Source organism: Pongo abelii, chromosome 6 (assembly GCF_028885655.2).
Source record: "Pongo abelii isolate AG06213 chromosome 6, NHGRI_mPonAbe1-v2.0_pri, whole genome shotgun sequence".
Taxonomy (NCBI): domain Eukaryota; kingdom Metazoa; phylum Chordata; class Mammalia; order Primates; family Hominidae; genus Pongo; species Pongo abelii.
In genome coordinates, this window is record NC_071991.2 from 27,191,495 (window position 1) to 27,211,292 (window position 19,798).

Here is a 19,798-nt window from a genome sequence, read left to right on the forward strand (position 1 = left end):
GGATGGAGCTCCCAGAAAGAGGAGTGGGCCGCCATCTTTGCTTCTTGGGCAACTTAGCCATTCCAGCCTTCATGTGTTGAAGAGCCCAAGCTGACCGGGGGCAGAAAGGATCTCCTAGCACAGTACAGGTGCTCTAAAAAGACATGGCCAGACTGTCTGTTAAAGCAGGTCCCCAATCTCATTCCTCCTCACTGCAAAGTAGTTCCCAACCAGGGTCTCCAGCTACCACCACCAGTGCTCTTTGATCAATGGAGTTTTGAATCCTCTTTGGGATACAGCTCCTAGAGGGAAGAGTGAGCTGCCATTTTTGCTGTTTGTGTGACTTAGCTGTTCCAGCCTTCTGGCTTTGAAGAGTCCAAATAAACTGGGGGTGGAAGTGGTACTTCTGCACAGCAGAGCTGTCTTACAAAAATGTGGCTAGACTGCATTCTTTCTTTTTTTTTTTTTTGAGACGGAGTCTCACTCTGTCGCCAGGCTGGAGTGCGGTGGCACAATCTCGGCTCACTGCAACATCTGCCTCCTGGGTTCAAGCAATTCTCCTGCCTCAGCCTCCCGATTAGCTGAGACTACAGGTGCACACCGCCAAACCTGGCTAATTTTCTTTTCTTGTATTTTAGTAAAGGTGGGATTTCACCATGCTGCCCAGGCTGGTCTTGAACTCCTAAGCTCAGGCAATCCACCTGCCTCAGCCTCCCAAAGTGCTAGGGTTACAGGCGTGAGCCACTGCGCCCAGCCTACACTGCTTTCTTAAGTGGGTCCCCAATCATGTTCTCCTCACTGGGTAAGACCTTTCAACAGGGGTTTCCAGCTACCTCCTACAGTTGCTTTGGGGCTGGAAACAGGTCTATACCTCCCTTGGATAGAGCTCTTAGAGAAAAGGGCATGCTGCCATTGTTGCTGTTTTACAGTATTCACTGGTGATAATCTCATCAGGTACTGGAAAATCTGAGGTGACTAGAAACTGCAGTGGACACCCAGCATACTGCAGCAGCCCTTCAGAAAAGTGGCCAAACTGTTACGTGAGTGCCTGTTCTCATATATTCTCACTGGGCAAGTTCTCCAGGCCTGGGCCACTAGCCAATCATTGCCGGAGCTATTGAGCCAGTAGCAACTTTGCAACTCCCTAGACAGAGCCTCCAAGAGCAACTGAAAATATTTCTGCCATTACCTCTGCAGTAGAACTGTCCTTGCTACCCTCAGACTAATGAAAAATCCAACACCCTAAGTGCCTTATTCACACCTCAAACAAGCTGTAGTTTACCCAAGGAGAGAGGGCCAGTCCATCCTCTATGGGTCCCACAAACTACCCACTGCTCATTACCAGACAGTGAACCCCTAATTTGGCCAAAAGCACAGATCCTCCATCCTGGTCGGACTGCACTGAGTGATTGCTGGCCTACATGTCTCTTGAGATGCAGCCCCCAGAAGACAGGCAAAGAGGTGGGGCAGCAACCCAGCTCATGTGGTACCCAGAAGGTTTAGTGCAAGAGCATCTGTAGTACAGTGTGGCCATCGACGGCCATTTCCATAGGCTCAACTTTCTCCCATAAGAGACTTTAGCCCTAGGGGAACTGTTGGACCTAATTTCTGCAGGATGGTCTTGCAAATCAGAAGAAGCTGATCCAACTGAGTACTCCTTGGTCTGCTGGCCTCTCCCAGGGACCCAGTCTGGCCACAGCTGCTTACAGGGCAGTCTCAGGTACCCTAGGAGCCCATACCATAGCATCTGCACTGGTGGGCCATGCCTGACCCATGAAGAGCTCCAGCAAGGCAGCCCCTATGACTGCACCAGCCCCCATGTTTCTTCCCTATACTCCAGCTTCCCCCAAGACCATGGCAACTCCCCATATTACTTTGCTGGTACATGTCTGCAAAGGTGAGTTTGGCTTTGCTTGCCCCACCAGCAAATGGAAATGCAGTATACCCCTGCCACTCCCAGCAATTGCCATTGTAGTTGAAGCTTTGGTGGGTAGAGAGCTAGAAAGCCCCATCCTGGCCTTTGTGGTAAAACTGTGCGGAGAACAGGGTATCCTCCCACACTCTGAACAATCATTCCTTCTTGAGGGGCACAGAGAAGGCATCAAAACCTTTACTGGCCAGTATCCTGCCCCAAGCCAACACCACCTTTAGTGCAACAGCACACAGTCTCCAGCAGGTAACCCCCACTCCCCTCCCAGCTGCTTTGCTCCTGCCACTGAAGTGAATACCCAAAGACAGGCAGGAAGCCCATATCCACTAGCATTCTGCAGCAGCTGTGGCACCTTAGTCCCACAGAGTGGCAGACTCCAAATCACAAGGAGCCAGAGAACACAGTTGGGGCTCAATACAACTCTCCCAGAGTTAGAGTATGCAGACTCTAAGTTGTGAGCTGAGCATTTAGAGTATGCAGCCTCTGAGTTGTGAGCTGAGCATTGCCCCCTCCACCACCACCACAAAAAAAAAAAAAAAAAAACTCCCAGGAACAAAGCCTGTTGGCTGAATCCACCTTTTACCACAATCAAATACTCAAGATCATCAAATAGGATCAAAAAAACCAAAACCGCATTCAAAGTTCAGCAACTTTAAAGATATGCCCACAAAGATGAGACAAAATCAGTGCAAAAATGTTGAAAACACAAAAAGCCAGAGTGACTTCTTTCATCCAAATGACCAAATTACGTTACCAGCAAGGGCTAAGATGACAGAAGCAGAATTCAGAATATGGGTAGAAACAAACTTCATCGAGCTACAAAAGTAAGTTGCAACCCAATGCAAGGAAGAAAAAATAATTGCAGGAACTGACGGAAAAAACAGCCAGTCTAGAGAAAAATATGGCCAACATGATAGAACTGAAAAACACAATACAAAACCTTTATAATGTAATCACAAGGGTTAATAGAAGAATAGGCCAAGCAGAGGAAAGAATCTCAGAGCTTCAAGACTGGCTTTCTGAAATAAGACACACAAGAACAGTGAAAAAAGTATAAAGAGGAATGAACAAAACCTCCAAGAAATATCGGATTATGTAAATAAACCAAATCCGTAATTAAAGAGAGTGCTTGAAAGTGATGGGGAGAATGAAAACAACTTGAAATACATATTTCGGGATAACATCCACGAGAATTTCCCCAACCTAGAGAGGCCAACATTCAAAGGCAAGAAATGTGGAGAACCCCAATAATATACCCCACGAGAAGGTCATCCCCAAGACACATAATCATGAGATTCTCCAAGGTCAAAATGAGAGAAAAAAATATGTTAAAGGCAGCTAGACAGAAAGGCCAGGTCACCTCTAAAAAGAAGCTCAGACAACAATGAACCTTGCAGCTGAGATCCTACAAGTCAAAAGAGATTCAGGGCCAATATTCAACTTTCTTAAAAAAAGAATTTTAATCCAGAAGTTCATATCCGGCCAAAGTAAGCTTCAGAAGCAAAAAATAAATATGATCCTAATCAGATAAGCAAATGCTGAGGAAATCTGTTACCACAAGACCTGCCTTAAAAGATCTTCTGAAGAAAGCCCTAAATAAGAAAAAGACTATAACCAGTCACTACAAAAACACACTAAAGTACACAAACCACTGACACGATAAAGCCACCACATAAACAAATGTGCAAAATAGCCAGCTAAGATCATGACAGAATCAAATCCACACATATGAATACAAACCTTAAATGTAAATGGGTTAAATGCCCAAATTAAAAAACAGAGTGGCAAATAAAGAACCAAGATCTAATGGTATGCTGTAATTGAGATACCCATTTCAAATAAGCTCAAAACAAAGGGAAAAGTCTACCAAGCAAATAGAAAACAGTAAAAAAGCAAGGATTGCAATCCTAGTTTCTGACAAAACAGACTTTAAATCAACAGATTTTTTAAAAAAGCCAAAAAATGGCATTACATAATAGTAAAGGGCTATATATGCACCCAACACAAAAGCACCCAGATTATAAAGCAAGTTCTTAGAGACCCTCTAAGATGTTATTAAACGTTCTTCAACAGTCATTACCTTTATACTACATTTGTTCAGTAGTAAGTCTCTGGTGTTGAACACAATATGACGACTTGTTAAAGGCTTTTCCACATTTTTAACACTTGCGGAGCTTCTCTCTAGTATGAATTCTCTTATGTCTAATGAGGTGTGAGAATGAGCTCAATACTTTGCCACATTCTTCACATTTGTAGGGTTTCTCTCCAGGGTGAATTCTCTTATGATTAGTAAAGTCTGAGAGCCACATGAAGGTTTTGCCACATTCTTCACATTTGTAAGGTCCCTCTTCCATATGAATTCTCTTGTGGTTAATAAGGATTGAGGAGTAGGTAAAGGTCTTGCCACATTCTTCACAGATGTAGGGTGTCTCTCCAGTATGAATTCTCTTATGTTTTCTAAGGGCCGAGATCCACATAAAACCTTTTCCACATTGATTACATTTGTAGGGTTTCTCTCCAGTATGAATTATCTTATGTTTAGCAAGGTCTGAGAACCACCTATAGCCTTTGTTACATTCTTCACATTTGTAGGGATTCTCTCCAGGGTGAATTCTCTTATGATTAGTCAGGTCTGAGAAGCACTTAAAGGTTTTGCCGCATTCTTCACATTTGTAAGGTCTCTCTTCCATATGAATTCTCTTGTGGCTAATAAGGGTTGAGGAGTGGGTAAAGGCTTTGCCACATTCTTCACAAACGTAGGGTTTCTCCCCAGTATGAATTCTCTTGTGTTTACTAAGGGCCGAGATCCATGTAAAAGCTTTTCCACATTCATTACATTTGTAGGGTTTATCTCCAGTATGAATTACCTTATGTTTAGTAAGGTCTGAGAACCACCTAAAGGCTTTGTTACATTCTTCACATTTGTAGGGTTTCTCTCCAGTGTGAATTCTCTTATGATTAGTAAGTTCTGAGACGCACTTAAAGGCTTTGCCACATTCTTCACACTTGTAGGTCTGTCTCCAGTATGACTTCTCTTATGTTTAACAAGGCTTGAGGAGCAGGTAAAGGTTTTGCCACATTCTTCACATTTGTAGGGCTTCTCTCCAGTGTGAATTCTCTTATGATTAGTCAGGTCTGGGAACCACTTAAAGGTTTTGCCACATTCTTCACATTTGTAAGGTCTCACTTCCATATGAATTCTCTTGTGTTTAATAAGGTTTGAGGAGCAGGTAAAGGTTTTGCCACATTCTTCACATTTGTAGGGTTTTTCTCCAGTGTGAATTCTCTTATGATTAGTCAGGTCTGAGAACCACTTAAAGGTTTTGCCACATTCTTCACATTTGTAAGGTCTCACTTCCATATGAATTATCTTGTGGCTAATAAGGGTTGAGGAGTAGGTAAAGGCTTTGCCACATTCTTCACAAATGTAGGGTTTCTTCCCAGTATGAATTCTGTTATGTTGACTAAGGGCTGAGATCCACATAAAAGCTTTTCCACATTCATTACATTTGTAGGGTTTCTCTCCAGTATGAATTCTCTTATGTTTAGTAAGGCCTGAGCAACACCTAAAGGCTTTGTGACATTCTTTACATTTGTAGGGTTTCTCTCCAGTATGAATTCTCTTATGTTTAGTAAGGTCTGAGCAACACCTAAAGGCTTTGTGACATTCTTTACATTTGTAGGGTTTCTCTCCAGTATGAATTCTCTTATGTTTAGTAAGGTCTGAGCAACACCTAAAGGCTTTGTGACATTCTTCGCATTTGTAGGGTCTGTCTCCAGTATGATTTATCTTGTGTTTAATAAGGGCTGAGGAACAGGTAAACGTTTTGCCACATTCTTCACATTTGTAGGGTTTCTTTCCAGTATGAATTCTATTATGTTCAGTAAGGTTTGAGAACTTTTTACAGGCTTTGCCACATTCTTCACATTTGTAGCATCTATCTGCAGTATGAATTCTCTTCTCTATGGAAAAATCTGACAACCTACAGTCTTTGCCACATTCTTCACATTTGTAGCATTTCTCTCTGCTAAAAATTTTCTTATGTTCAGTAAAGATTGAGCACAACCCAAAAGCTTTGTCACATTTATTACATTGACAAGTTTTGCTACAGTTAGTTGACAAACATTGATGAATGCCATTACAACTGCTTTTCTGCCCCTTGCAATTACCCACATGTCGGTAGTCTTTCTTTAAATGTAAAGTATTAAGGTCACAGCTTCCAGATTTTCTCAGAATCACTTTTTGAAATGAATCCTTTATGTCGTGCTCCGGCAATATCTCTGCAGTAAAATGCAAAGAGCCAGCTGAAAAAAAAAAAAGAACCACAAAATTTCTCCCTCATCAGACTTAGGTGAATACACTTTACAAATATATAATTATACAAAGCACACTAACAAGGTGACACAATAAAATACCACAGGCTCTACTTCCTTTATAGACATATAAGCTTAACAGAAATATACTGACCAAAATGCCTTTGTGAGAAGTCTAAGACCCAGTTAAGCATTTGCAGCACCTCAAGTGAGAAAAATGCCAAGAACCACATAGAAGTGTAATAAAAGTATTTCATATTTACCCACCACAGCCATTCTTCATCCCATGATGACTTTAAATATAGACTCCCAATTCCTGTCTTCCCCCTCCAAAAATAAATAAAACAGTGGTACATGTGTTCATGCTTCTGGCTTTTTGAGACCTTACCAAAGACTAATTTCTGTATTCCATGACAGTGTTGAAAATAAAGGTGGTATACTTTGACAGCTTCGGACAGCAGAGACACTTCAGTATCATAGACAGAGAATGGGTATAGCAAGTGACTACAGGCAGAAGATCAAAGAAGTAAAGAAATAGAAACTGGAACAGCATTGCAAACCACCTAGAACTCTCTACTCAACAATACTAGAACACACATTCTTCTCAAGTACATATGGCACATTCTCAGAAGAGACCATACAACACATAAAAGAAGTCTCCATAATTTTTTTTTTTTTTGAGACAAAGTCTGTCTGTCACCCAGGCTGGAGTGCAGTGGTGCAATCCAACCTCCATCTCCAGGGTTCAGGCTATTCTCCTGCCTCAGCCTCCGGAGTAGCTAAGATTACAGGCGTGCCTCCCTGGCTAATTTTGTATCTTTACTAGAGATGGGGTTTCACCATGTTGGCCAGGCTAATCTTGAACTTCTGACCTTGGGTGTTCCGCCCGCCTGGACCATTCAAAATGCAGGGAATACAGGTGTGAGCCACCACGCCTGACCCTTGTAGTTTTTACAATTAAGAATAAAACAATCATTGACTAATAACCAAAAAATAAAAAAGTAAATATACAAGTCATAAAATAGGAGTAATATTTTACACAGGCAAACAAACACATAAATAATTATAATGGCAATATATGTATGACTGATTCATATCTGACTTCTGTCCGAATATTGTGTTAATGTATACAGAGTTGAATATTGGCATAAAAAATTATACATAAATAAAAACTAAAAGCACAATTAATTGTGACATAGCCAACTAAAACATGAGCCACTAAAATAGAGTGAAACAAAATTTAACAAAAAAATTAACCAAAAAATATTGAATCAACATAGTGTACTACTAAAAAATAATTATTCTAGATAGCCATGCATTTTAAATGTGACTGCACATTTATAAAGAGCACATATTTTGGTATTTTTGTTCAATTTCAACTTTTACTACATGTTCAGAGGCTACATGTCTAGGTCTGTTACATTGGTATATTATGTACTGCTAAGTTTTGGGATATTGCTACTACTACTCATGTAGACAGCATAGTACCCCATAGGTAGCTTTTCAGGCCTTGTCTCTTTCCTCCCTTCCTCTGCTAGTGGTCTCCAGCATCTATTGTTTCCATCTTTATATCCATGTATACCCAATATTTAGCTCACACTTATAAGTAAGAACACGTAGTATTTGGCTTTCTGTTTTTGCATTAATTTACTTAAGATAATGGCTTTCAGCTGCATCAATGTTGCTACAAAGAGCATAATTTTTTTTTGGCTGTGTACTATTTCATAGTGTATAGGTACCACATATTCTTTATCCAATCCACCACTGATAGGCAACTAGATTGATTTCATGTTGTTGCTATTGAAGACAATAAAGTTTGAATCACTAGTATACAGTGAAAGCAATAACATTTTATAGAAAATGCATTATAATCATTTATAAAAAGCTTTGATGAGAAAATATGATGAAATAGGCACTTAAATAATACTGGACATATTTATTATGTCATTAATATATAGCTGCTATTTTTGCACAAAATGTAAAGGCAATAAGGTGACCTTTGGAAGCAAAGCATTATATTACTAAATAATATAAGCAATATAAATATAGTACAATAGGATATAAAATAAAATGAACAATTAGAAATAAATTTATACAATTATGTAGATGAAGTTTGAGAAAAGTTGATGAAAATGCTGATAACATTTTGCATGCAGTAAACTTAAACACATAAATCAAAGATTTTAATATATGTGGTGTGCCTATTAATTATCTAATTCACTTTTTATATAACACATACATTTGTGTACATTAGCTCAGAACTTGTGAAATTACAGGCATAGTTGGTATACAGCAAATCAGAAAGAAAAAAATATATATAGGACACAGCCCTAGTAATCTTCATAGTAAAGAAGATAAAATTTAAAAATAATAGTTATTAAGAAAGAGGTAACAATTTCGAGTTTATTATATGCTGGACAGTGTTCTAAGTAACCTATGGTATTAGTGTTTTCATGCATTCTGTGAGCTGAGTAGATCAAATCAACTATTCCACAGTAGAGGCATTTGTCATACAGCATTTAAATTTCTAAGCTTAGTTCCTACTAAAATAAAGATATTTTTGAAGTGAAATAGATGTTTAGATTTTCTTGTACTTAATCAGATGCTTTGTGCTCTGATAAAAGTTATCACTTTCATTTTCTGTATGATCGGTTGACTGGAAATTATAAAGCAGAAAACATATGACATCTGTCCCTGGCCTCTCTCAAATCTCTTGACCAAATCTCAATGTCTCCCCTGCTCCTCTCACAGATGTCTAACATAAGGCACAAACAGATTTTTAAAAACAGCTTAACATAGTGGTCTCCAAAAATCTGCACGAATTTTCCAAATCCCTCAAAGCAACAGAAGAGCAGTTACATTATTTAGATCCTCACAGCATAAAAAGGAGTTTGTCTCTCACTGTGAATGCACCAGCAGATTATTAAATAAACTGAAGATTTAGAGAATTCAAAAGCCTAATAAGTATGCATCAAAAAATTTTCTTCCATGACAGTAAGAGGCTTTTCAAGAATCAATTCCATTGGAGACCAGCTTCCCAATCCACATTTTAAACTCTTGTTTTCTCCTTCGCCTTTGGACATTTCACATGTGTTATCTGCCAAATCATTCTGAGTGTATGGCTATTCTTTCCACTCTTTTCACACTCCAGTAATATTTTCTATGCTGCAGAAGGTAATCAGGTCTAGCTTAAAGACTTTCCAACACAACCTTTCTTTCCCTCAACACCAATTGGGCTAAGTAAAGCACAATCAACTCCCAGTACTACCCTCAGGAGAGATCTAGAACAGTCGGTCTGTTTAAAGTTATGAAATTATAGGAGACTGTCCAATTAATAGAGTCTGTCTCCCTTAATATGAAAATGATGGAGTAATGAGAATTATAGTTTGTATGTGCTAGAATAAAGGTGAATGCTTGTTACAATACTAGAGGAACTGCAATGCCACAGTCAACTAGGGAAGCAAAAGATTATAGAATCTGAAAAGAAAATGAGGAAAAATCTCTTTATCTTAGAAATTACACACAAAAGTCCAAAGACAATGGAGAACATGTTTGTGAAGCACTGAAAATCTATAGTCTGGCCCATTGTTATAGCCAGTCTTTAAGCAAGTCTTTAAATATTAGATTAGATGGCTGTTTTTAAGTTTCCAAATTTCAAAAAAGGATGACATGACATAAAAAAGACAGAAAACATACTCCACTTAAAGAAATAAATTTCCAAAACTCAATCCTTAAGAAAAGAAGATCTTTGCATTATCTGACAAAGATGTCAAAATAATGATACTAAGTATGCTCAATAACTCAAAAATAGAACAAAGAAAAAAAGAACCCAGTAGAAATTGTGGAACGGAAAAATAATTGTTGAAAAATTTTGTAGAGTCACAATAGAATAATTGACCAGAAAACAAAAATCAGAAAACTAAAGACATGTTATTTATAAATATTGAGTTGTGAAAAACAAAAACACACAAAAAAATTGAAAAACATCAACATGGAATATGTAACTTATTAGATACCATTAAGGAGACCAATATATTCATGAAAGCAGTCTTTGAAGAAGAATGCAGGGGAAAAGTCATAGAGAGGTTATTTGAAGAAAAAAGGGCCTAAAAACTTCCCAAATTTCAAGGTGATGAAAAAAAAAATGCTATCAATCAAGGATACTTAATCTGGGAGAAATTTACTTTAAAAAATAAGAAAAAAATAAAGATTTTCTAATATGAACAAAAGGTAAGGGTGTTTATTACCCTTAGAACAGTCTTATAAGAAACAGACAGACTTGGTGGTTCACACCTGTAATCCTAGCAACTTTGTAGGCTGAGGCAGAAGAAGAATCATTTTAGGCCAGGAGTTTGAGACCAGCCTGGGTGATACGGTGAGACCCCTTATCAAAGAAGAGACCTTTATCCTAATTTTGTTTTTCAGGGAGAGGGTTTTAAAACCTGCTAGAGCTAAAGATTGATTAGAGTCATTTTGAAAAGGCAGGCCCTCATTCAGGTGGCAAACTTGAAAACCCTTGGTCTTGGCTACAGACCAAGAAATGGTTCACCTATTTTGACCCACTTAAAATTCTGCAGTGACTCTATAACTATCTCCAGCTCCTTCCAGCCATAGTCAAGGAGTGGTTCTGCACATCCAGAGACCCAAAGAAAGATGCCTATTTGTGGTTACAGCAGTAGGTCTGCAGACCTTGGCCTTTACTGTGCTCTCTGAAACAGTTCAGTGACTCAGTTTCAGCACTGATAGTCACAGTTCGTGGCCAGTTCTGCCAATCTAGGAACCCAGAGAGTGACCTGAGGAAATCCTGCCACATACTCAGTAAGAAACACACATCAGGCACACCATATGCCAAACCTACTGCAGAACACTGCCCTAGTACTAGCCCTACAGATCAAAGTCCTAAAGGGAATTCAGTCTGCCAAGAAATAAGACAGGATTAACAACTACCCAGGCTCCTGGTAACAAACCCACTAAAGGCAAACTCCACAACAGACCAAGAAGCAGCCATGCAACTCACGTATAACCCCTCTCCACTGCATACCCAAAAAGATCCTATCAGCTAATTGACCCAAGAGAAGATTTGTACCTCCTGAAATCAGTCTATAAAATTGGAAAATTTAGATTCAATAAATCCCCTATTAAAATTTTAGTACAATTTTTCAAAGTAATAGAAAATTCAATCTTAAAATTTATATGGAATTACAAGAAACTTTAAATAGCCAAAGCAGTTTTGAGAATTAAAAACAAAGCTAGGGGCATTATACTTTCTAATTTTAAACTACATTGGAAGGCTATTGTAATAAAAACAGGATGCTCTGTGGATAAAAATGCACACCGATATCAGTGGAACACAATGGAGAGCCCAGAAACAAATCCATCCATGTAAGATCAACTCATCTTTGACACTGGGGCACTGAGAACACACAATGCAGAAAGTACAGTCTCCTCCATGCTTGGGGCTGGGAAAAGGGAATACCCACAAGTAAAAGAATAAAATTAGACCACTTTTCATACACTGTATTTAAAAATTAACTAAACATAAAATAAGGACTCTAATGTATGACAAAATTCTTAATAATCTTAAAAGAAAACATATTTTAAAACCTTAATATTGGTTTTGAAAATGAATTTGGGATACAACAGCAAAAGTACAGCAATAAAAGCAAATATAAACAAATTAAACTGCATCAAACTAAAACGCTTCTGCATAACCAAAGAAAAATAGAATAAGAAAACCGTATCTGATAAGTGGTTAGTATCAAAAATACATAAGAAACATAAGAAACTCATATAAATAAAAGGCAACTATAATAATAGTAATAATAACAAGATTTAAAAATAAGCCAAGGACTAAATAAATGTTAATTAATGAAAACATATAGTTGGGCAACAGGTATGTAGAAAGGTGCTCAATGTCACCAATCTGGCAGATGCAAATTAAATTTATGGTAAGATATTACTTTATACCTGTTAGGATTGCTAACACCAAAAAGAAGATTTATAACAAGTGTTGACAAGAATTATAAAGAAAAAAAATGATGTACATTCTTGGTGATGTGTAATTTCTTAAAGATATTATGAAAACCAGTATGAAGGTTCTTTAAAAAATTTTTTAATAGTACTATTGTACAATTTAGCTATCTCATTTCTGCATATACAATAAATTTACTATCTCAAAGAAATACCTGCACCTCCATGTTCATTGAAGCATTTTTCACAATTATCAAGATATCAAAGCAATCTAAAGTGTTTGTAGAAACTGACTGCACAAAAAAAATATGGCATATATACAAAATAGAATATTATTTAGCCATAAAAAATAATAAAACCCTGCCATTCTACAGCATGGATGGACCTAGATGACGTTATGCTGAGTGAAACATCACAGAAAGACAAATACCGTATGATCTCACCTCTATGGAGAATATAATAAGGTTGGACTCCTAGAAGAAGAGAGTATAGAGGTGAGTGCTAGGCCCTAGAGGTGGGGAAAGTGGGATATGTTGTTCAAATGGTACAAATTTTCAGTGAAAAGACAAATAAGTTATGGTAACCTAAGGTACAGCTTTATGATTATAGAAAGTAATACTGTTAGGTATGCCGAATATTTGCTGAGAGATCTTAATTGTTCTCACTATAAAAAAGGTAAGTATGTAAGGTTATAAATTTGTTTGTTCCTTAATTTGATTGTATTAATCATTTCATTATGTATACAGATATAAAATCAATACATTATGTATAATATATAGGTATTCAATTATTATTTGTGAAAAAATTGACGTTACTGGTATTATATATGTGTCTGTCATACACATTCATATATACACGTTTATATACATACATATGAATGACAGTCACAGTAAGCTTTATACTAAATAAAATCACAAAATGATGTCATTTAAAATAAAGATTGAGAGTTTAATAAGTACTCAGCAATGTTGCAACCTCCCCAATGACATAGCATATTTAATAAATGTATGAAGTAGATACACTGAACTATATTACAGTTGAGGAATTTGGCCACATTTGCCAACATTTGTTTATATGAAAAGAATAACATTTGAAGTAATACTATTTTAGAGTTTGTTTCATTTAGGGAGATGCTTAGTGTTTTAATACAATTACTGAGTATAAATTTCTGTAAAATCACATTTGAAGCCTCTATAGAACAGAAAATTATAAACCAGGAAGCACACATCTTTTTGTGGTGTTCCTGGGATTTCTGATCCAAACTGCAATATCACCAAAACTTCTGTATTTCGACATTATCCAAAAACAGAACTTAAAAAAACTGTTTAATATAGTTTCTCAAAAATAGATATTGCTGTTTCCCCCAAGCAATGGAAAAGCAGTCAAATCACATATTTTCTTTTAAGCCATGAAAAAGACTTTATCACTGTAAACTCAGAAAACACACAAAACCAAAAAAACAACAGCAGCAACAACAACAACACACATTACTGAAGGGGATGTACAGTGCTTAGAAAATTCACAAGAATGGGGAAAAAATTCCCCTATGTTAAAGCAAGAGAAAGAAATGAAGGCTTCTCAGAAATGATTTCCACTGGAGCAGAGCTTCTGGAAGCATGTTTAAACATCTGGCTTCCTCCTTGACATTGGGAACCGTCATTTATGTCATTTGCTTCATTCACTCCCACCTACCTGGGTGTTTGGCTACTGTCTTCTGTCTCTTCACATTCCAGGGCTCTTTTCTTTGCTCCAGACAGGTCATCAAGTCTGGCTTAAAGATAGCAAGACCTGTTTTATTAGAAAAAAATAACATGACTCTTGCTAGGATAATCTGATTACCAATCTAGTACTATGCTCAGTAGAGAAGAGAGAACATTATAGAAGACTCTAGAAAATTAATTCCAATCTACTGTTTTGTAACAGAAACTTCAGAATATTTAGAAAGTAAATTTGTGGGTTATTAGCTCTATTACCCAGTAATATTGAATCAAAAATCAGTTGTGAAAATTGCATTTTTAGGTGTGGGTAACAATATTTTACACTATTAAATTTCTGATATTACCATAACTTAGACTGAAATATACAGATGAGCTCAAAAAAGGGAAAGATTAATGTTAAGATGAAACATCTTAAAGATTATATTTACTACCTAAACAGATACCCAATTTTTTCTTTTTGAAGCAGGATTCTGAAACTCATTTATGCAAAGCAGAACTTCAAAAAAAAAAACAGGAGGAAATAAAATATTTAATGTAGAATATGAGATGTATACTGAAATTATTCTCACCCAAGGAGAACAGGTTTCCGTAGTTCTCTAACATCACATCCCTATACAAATGCTGCTGGGCAGAGTCCAGGCATTCCCACTCTTCTGGGGAGAATTCTACGGCCACATCCCTGAATGTTAACACTCCCCGAAAAACAAAACATATTTACCAAGTGACTAAAGAAAGAATTCTTGATTTGACAACAGGTAAAATGAGAGTAAAGAGAGCTGGTTCTGACTTATATGAGTTACTGGAGTTATCCAATAGGATACTTTCTAGCACAGAAATATTCTCTAATGTATTTTTAACTCTGAGAAAGGATGGCATAAGATCACGAAACCAGTGTATGTGCAATACTTTTCTTGATGATACAGTATAAAATGAAGGACATTAACACAGGCATGTACATTACTTAATGCTATATTTACATAATACAAGATGAGCTGTCTATACCTCCCATATGGAAACTTCATGGTGAGTTAAAAGCATACTTCTCACATCTTATTGTGTATAGCAATAAACAGGAGATCTTGTTAAAATGCAGATTTTGACCCTGAAGATCTAGGGTAAAGCTTGAGTTTTTGAATTGATAAGAAGTTTGCCAGTGGTATTGCTTCTGGCCCAAGGAGAATATTTTGTCAAAAATTCAGTAAGTGGCACAGCCTAGGTTTTTAGTTTATTTGACCAGTAAAGAAAGATGAGGGCCTTCATTTTCCATAGGAAGCTATATGCAAAGAGAAGTCAACAAGAAAGAAGAGCTGTCAGATTAAATGTGGCTTAATCTTGTTTTTGCACATCACTTGATAAAACTCAAGGTACATATTAAAAATAAAGAGTACAATAATTAACTCTAGAGTGAAAAAATATCTGTCAGAGAGCATTTTTACCAAGTAAATAAATGAAGATCAACTATATTAAAAGAAATTTGTATCCAGTGCTGATTAACAAAGGATATGACACTACTGTGTTATGATTAACATTAACACAAAAAAGGGTCAACTTAATCTGAGTCTAGTCATGAAGAAATATCAGTTTTAAGCAAAATTTAAGCTACAAATATCTCCCATGTTCTGTAATCTCTAACGGTGTATATAAATAAGTCTTTCTCTTTTTTGGTTAAACTTTTTTTTTTAAAGCTTTAAGTTCTGGGATACATGTGCAGAACACGTGGGTTTGTTACATAGGTATACATGGGTCAAGGTGGTTTGCTGCACCTATCAACCTGTCATTGAGATTTTAAGCTCCACAAGTGTTAGGTATTTGTCCTAACGCTCTCCCTCCCCTTGCCCCCAATCCCGACAGGTCTTGGTGTGAGATGTTCCCCTCCCTGTGTCCACATGTTCTCATTGTTCGACTCCCACTTATGAGTGAGAACATGCGGTGTTTGGTTTTCTGTTCCTGTGTTAGTTTGCTGAGAATGATGGTTTCCAGCTTCATCCATATCCCAGCAAAGAACATGAACTCATTCTTTTTTATGGCTGCATAGTATTCCATGGTGTTTATGTGCCACATTTTCTTTATCCAGTCTATCACTGATGGGCATCTGGGTTGGTTCCATGTCTTTGCTATTGTTAATGGTGCTGCAATAAACATACATGTGCATGTGCGTTTATAGGAGAATAATTTATAATCCTTTGGGTACATACCCAGTAATGGGATTGCTGGGTCAATATTTCTGGTTCTATATCCTTGAGGAATCGCCACACTGTCCTCCACAATGGTTGAACTAATTTACACTCCCAAGAACAGTGTAAAAGTGTTCCTATTTCTCCACATCCTCACCATCATGTTTCCTGACATTTTAATAATCACCATTCTAACTGACATGAGATACTATCTCATTGTGGTTTTGATTTGCATTTCTCTAATGACCAGTGATGATGAGTTTTTTTTCATGTTTGTTGGCTGCATAAATGTCTTCTTTTGAAAAGTGACTGTTTGTATCCTTTGCCCACTTTTTGATGGGGTTGTTTTCTTCTGGTAAATTTGTTTAAATTCCTTGTAGATTCTGGATATTAGCCCTTTGTCAGATGGACAGATTGCAAAAATTTTCTCTCATTCTGTTTGTTTAGTTTTTTTCTGGTAAATTTGTTTCTTTCTTGTAGATTCTGGATATTAGTCCTTTGTCAGATGGATAGATTGCAAAGTTTTTCTCCCATTCTGTAGGTTGCCTGTTCACTCTGAGGATAGTTTCTTTTGCAGTGCAGAAGCTCTTTAGTTTAATTAGATCCCATTTGTCAGTTTTGGCTTTTGTTGTTACTGCTTTTGGTGTTTTAGCCACGAAGTCTTTCCCACGCCTATGTCCTGAATAGTACTGCCTCAGTTTTCTTCTAGGGTTTTTATGGTTTTAGGTTTTACCTTTAAGTCTTTAATCCATCTTGATTTAATTTTTGTATAAGGTGCAAGGAAGGGGTCCAGTTTCTGTTTTCTGCATATGGCGAAACAGTTTTCCCAGCACCATTTATTACCTAGGGAATCCTCTCCTCATTGCTTGTTTTTGTCAGGTTTATCGAAGATCAGATGGTTGTGGATGTGTGGTGTTATTTCTGAGGCCTCTGTTCTGTTCCATTGGTCTATACATCTGTTTTGGTACCAGTACCATGCTGTTTTGGTTACTGTAGCCTTGTAGTATAGTTTGAAGTCAGGTAGCATGATGCCTCCAGCTTTGTTCTTTTTGCTTAAGATTGTGTTGGTTATATGGGCTTTTTTGGTTCCATATAAAATTTAAAGTAGTTTTTTCTAATTCTGCAAAGAAAGTTAATGGTAGCTTGATGGGACTAGCATTGAATCTATAAATTACTTTGGACAGTGTGGCCATTTTCATGATACTGATTCTTCCTATCCATGATCATGGATTTTTTTTTTCCATTTGTTTGTGTCCTCTCTAATTTCCTTGCTTTAGCATCCTAGAGAGGAAGTCTCTTCTAATTATTTTTTATTCAGAACTTTCTGAGTTATCCTGGGCAATAAAAACCATTCTCATTAAATGTGCATTTTTATAAGCAGTTTTGCATAGATTTAATGGAAGCTAAACAGTACATGGTCTCCTTCTTCAGTGATAACCAAGGACCTGATCCCATCTCAAACAGGAATCTTGGGCATCCACACCTTTCCACGTTCAACAGCCACAAAAGGAACATTTGTAATGCTGCTGGTTATAAATTCATGGTGACAATTTTTTCATGGCTTATTAAAAGCTATGATGTAGAAAATAAAGAGAAGGCTCTGGTATACAAGAAAGAAGTATTTCTCAGAGCCCCTTAACTATCATGAGAATAGAAAGTGAAAAAGGAGTTAAACTGATTGGGCAAGAACATCACAAGCAGAGAAGTTAACATTTGCAAGTTCTACACACATGATATTTCAGAAGAAAAAGTGGACACAGTCTCTTACTTCAGACACATTCACCTCAGAATAAGCCATTTCTTTATTTTTCTTCTCCTTCTCTGTGATCCCTTCCAGGTGTGATTATCTGCACAAATTAAACCTGTTTCTTGAGAATATGCCTTTGAAGCATCAGTGAAACTCCTTCCCTTGAAATCACCACACCCACAGGCAGAAGGTCCTAGAATTGCAGATAAAGTCTGCCTTTGTTTGTCCTTTATCACAGGAGAGGTTCAGAACCAGTAAACTCCTAAATAAAAACCAAAATGTGAGCTTCCCCTTTCCAACACTCAGTTGCTCTTCTCTGCCACAGATGCCAGAAATTTCTACTACAGCAATGAGAATATGGGCCGCAGTGACCTGCCCCTACCAAACCCACGCAGAGCAGTCTCTATGATCTTTATCTGGGACTAAAACTAAACTCACCTCTCGTGAAACTATCTGAAAGCACTCATGATTGACCCTGGGCTCACCTTAGCCTCACATGTGGCACTTAATTCAAACAACATGGCTGCAGGGGGGAAGTGGAGCAAGACGACTAAATAGCACCCTCCAGCAACCATCCCCCGGATAAAACACCAAGTAGAATGACTATCCAAATAAGAAGCATCTTCATAAGAACCAAAACTCTGGGGAGTGACCACAGGACCTAGTTTTAGCATCAAATCAAAGAGGCACTGAAGACGGTAACAAAGCTGTTAATTGCCAATAGCAGCCCTCCTCCATTCCCTGGAAATGCACCTTGGTACAGACAGAAAATCCGTGGGCTTACATAAGGGAGAGTGCAGTAATTGTGAGACTTAGCAGTAAAACTCAGTGCTGCCTGTCACGGCAGAAAGCAACATGGGGCAGAATTCAGCCAGAGCCTACAGAGGGAGCACTCAGACTAGCCATAGTCAGAGAGGAAGTGTCCATTTCAGTAATCAAAACCTGAGTTTCAGGTAGCCCATCACATGGGCTAAAGCACTCTGGGGTTCTAAATAAACTTGAAAGGCAGTGTAAGCCACTGGGACTGCAATTTCTGGGCAAATCCTGGTGCTTTGTGAGATGCCAACTGGGATGGCCCAGAAAGTGCCTGCATCATCCTTACCCAAGGCACAGGCAGTGCAGTTCACAGCTCCAGGAGAAAATCTTTCTTTCTACTTGAGGAAAGGGGAGAGAAGAGTAAAGAACACTTTGTCCCACAACTGGGACATCATCTCAGCCACAGTAGAATACAGCACCAGAAAAAGCCCTGAGGCCCCCTTTCTAGGACTTAGTTCCTGGGTGACAGTTCTAGACATACCCTGGGCCAGAAGAGAACACACTGCCTTGAAGGGAAGGTACCAGTTCTGGCAGGATTCATCACCTTTGGCCTTGAATAAACATCAGCAGTAACCAAGTAGTACTTCTTGTAGCCCTTGGGGGTTGAGACCTAGTGCAGTGCAATCCAAGCTGTGGCAGCCATGTGGAGAGACTCCTGCTTGAGGAAAAGAGAGGGAAGAGTAAAAGAGGCTTTGTCTTGAAGCTTGATTACCAGCTCAGCCATAGTGAGGAAGCAGTAACAAGATAGCTCCTGAGGTCACTGATTTCAGGCCTTGGCTCCTGGATGACATTTCTGGAACCACCCTGAGCCAGAGAAGAACCCACTGCCCTGAAGCAAAAGAAGCAGGCCCGGCAGAATTCACCACAAGCTGCCGCAAGATCCCTTGGGTCCTCACTGGATATCAGCAGTAGCCTGGAAGTACTTACTGTGGGCTCTGGGTGGTGGTGACCATGGGGAGTGGCTTCTTATACTTGAGAAAGGAGAAAAAAGAGTAGGAAGGATGTTGTCTCACGGCTTCAGTGCCAGCTAAGACAACGCAGAATAGGGCACCAAATAGATTCCTAAGGCTTCTGACTCCATGTTCTTCCTACCAAATTGCATTGTGCTACCCCCAGCCCAGGGTGGGTAAGAGCTCACTGCCCTGAAGGA

At 38.2% G+C, this 19,798-nt stretch overlaps 2 protein-coding genes across 3 annotated transcripts in view; both read right to left on the reverse strand.

The window, feature by feature from the left end:
* LOC100436015 (zinc finger protein 736) overlaps positions 1–19,798 on the reverse strand; it is a 308,914-nt gene that overhangs the window by 270,775 nt on the left and 18,341 nt on the right. The window contains exon 1 of one of the 2 annotated variants that reach the window (XM_054560531.1): positions 13,886–13,975. The exons of the other annotated variant lie outside the window; for it this stretch is intronic. The gene's annotated coding sequence lies outside the window, so the exon portion shown is untranslated. Of the gene's footprint in view, positions 1–13,885; positions 13,976–19,798 lie in introns of those variants that run through there. 2 annotated transcript variants of the gene reach the window in all.
* LOC100437891 (putative zinc finger protein 727) overlaps positions 4,643–19,798 on the reverse strand; it is a 33,341-nt gene continuing 18,185 nt past the window's right edge. The window contains exons 2-5 of the mRNA XM_054560106.1: positions 18,329–18,493; positions 14,481–14,603; positions 13,886–13,981; positions 4,643–6,214 (exon numbers count right to left, since the gene is read on the reverse strand). Of these exons, the coding sequence (XP_054416081.1) occupies positions 4,773–6,214; positions 13,886–13,981; positions 14,481–14,603; positions 18,329–18,493 (1,826 nt within the window). The 3' untranslated portion in view covers positions 4,643–4,772. The remainder of the gene's footprint in view (positions 6,215–13,885; positions 13,982–14,480; positions 14,604–18,328; positions 18,494–19,798) is intronic.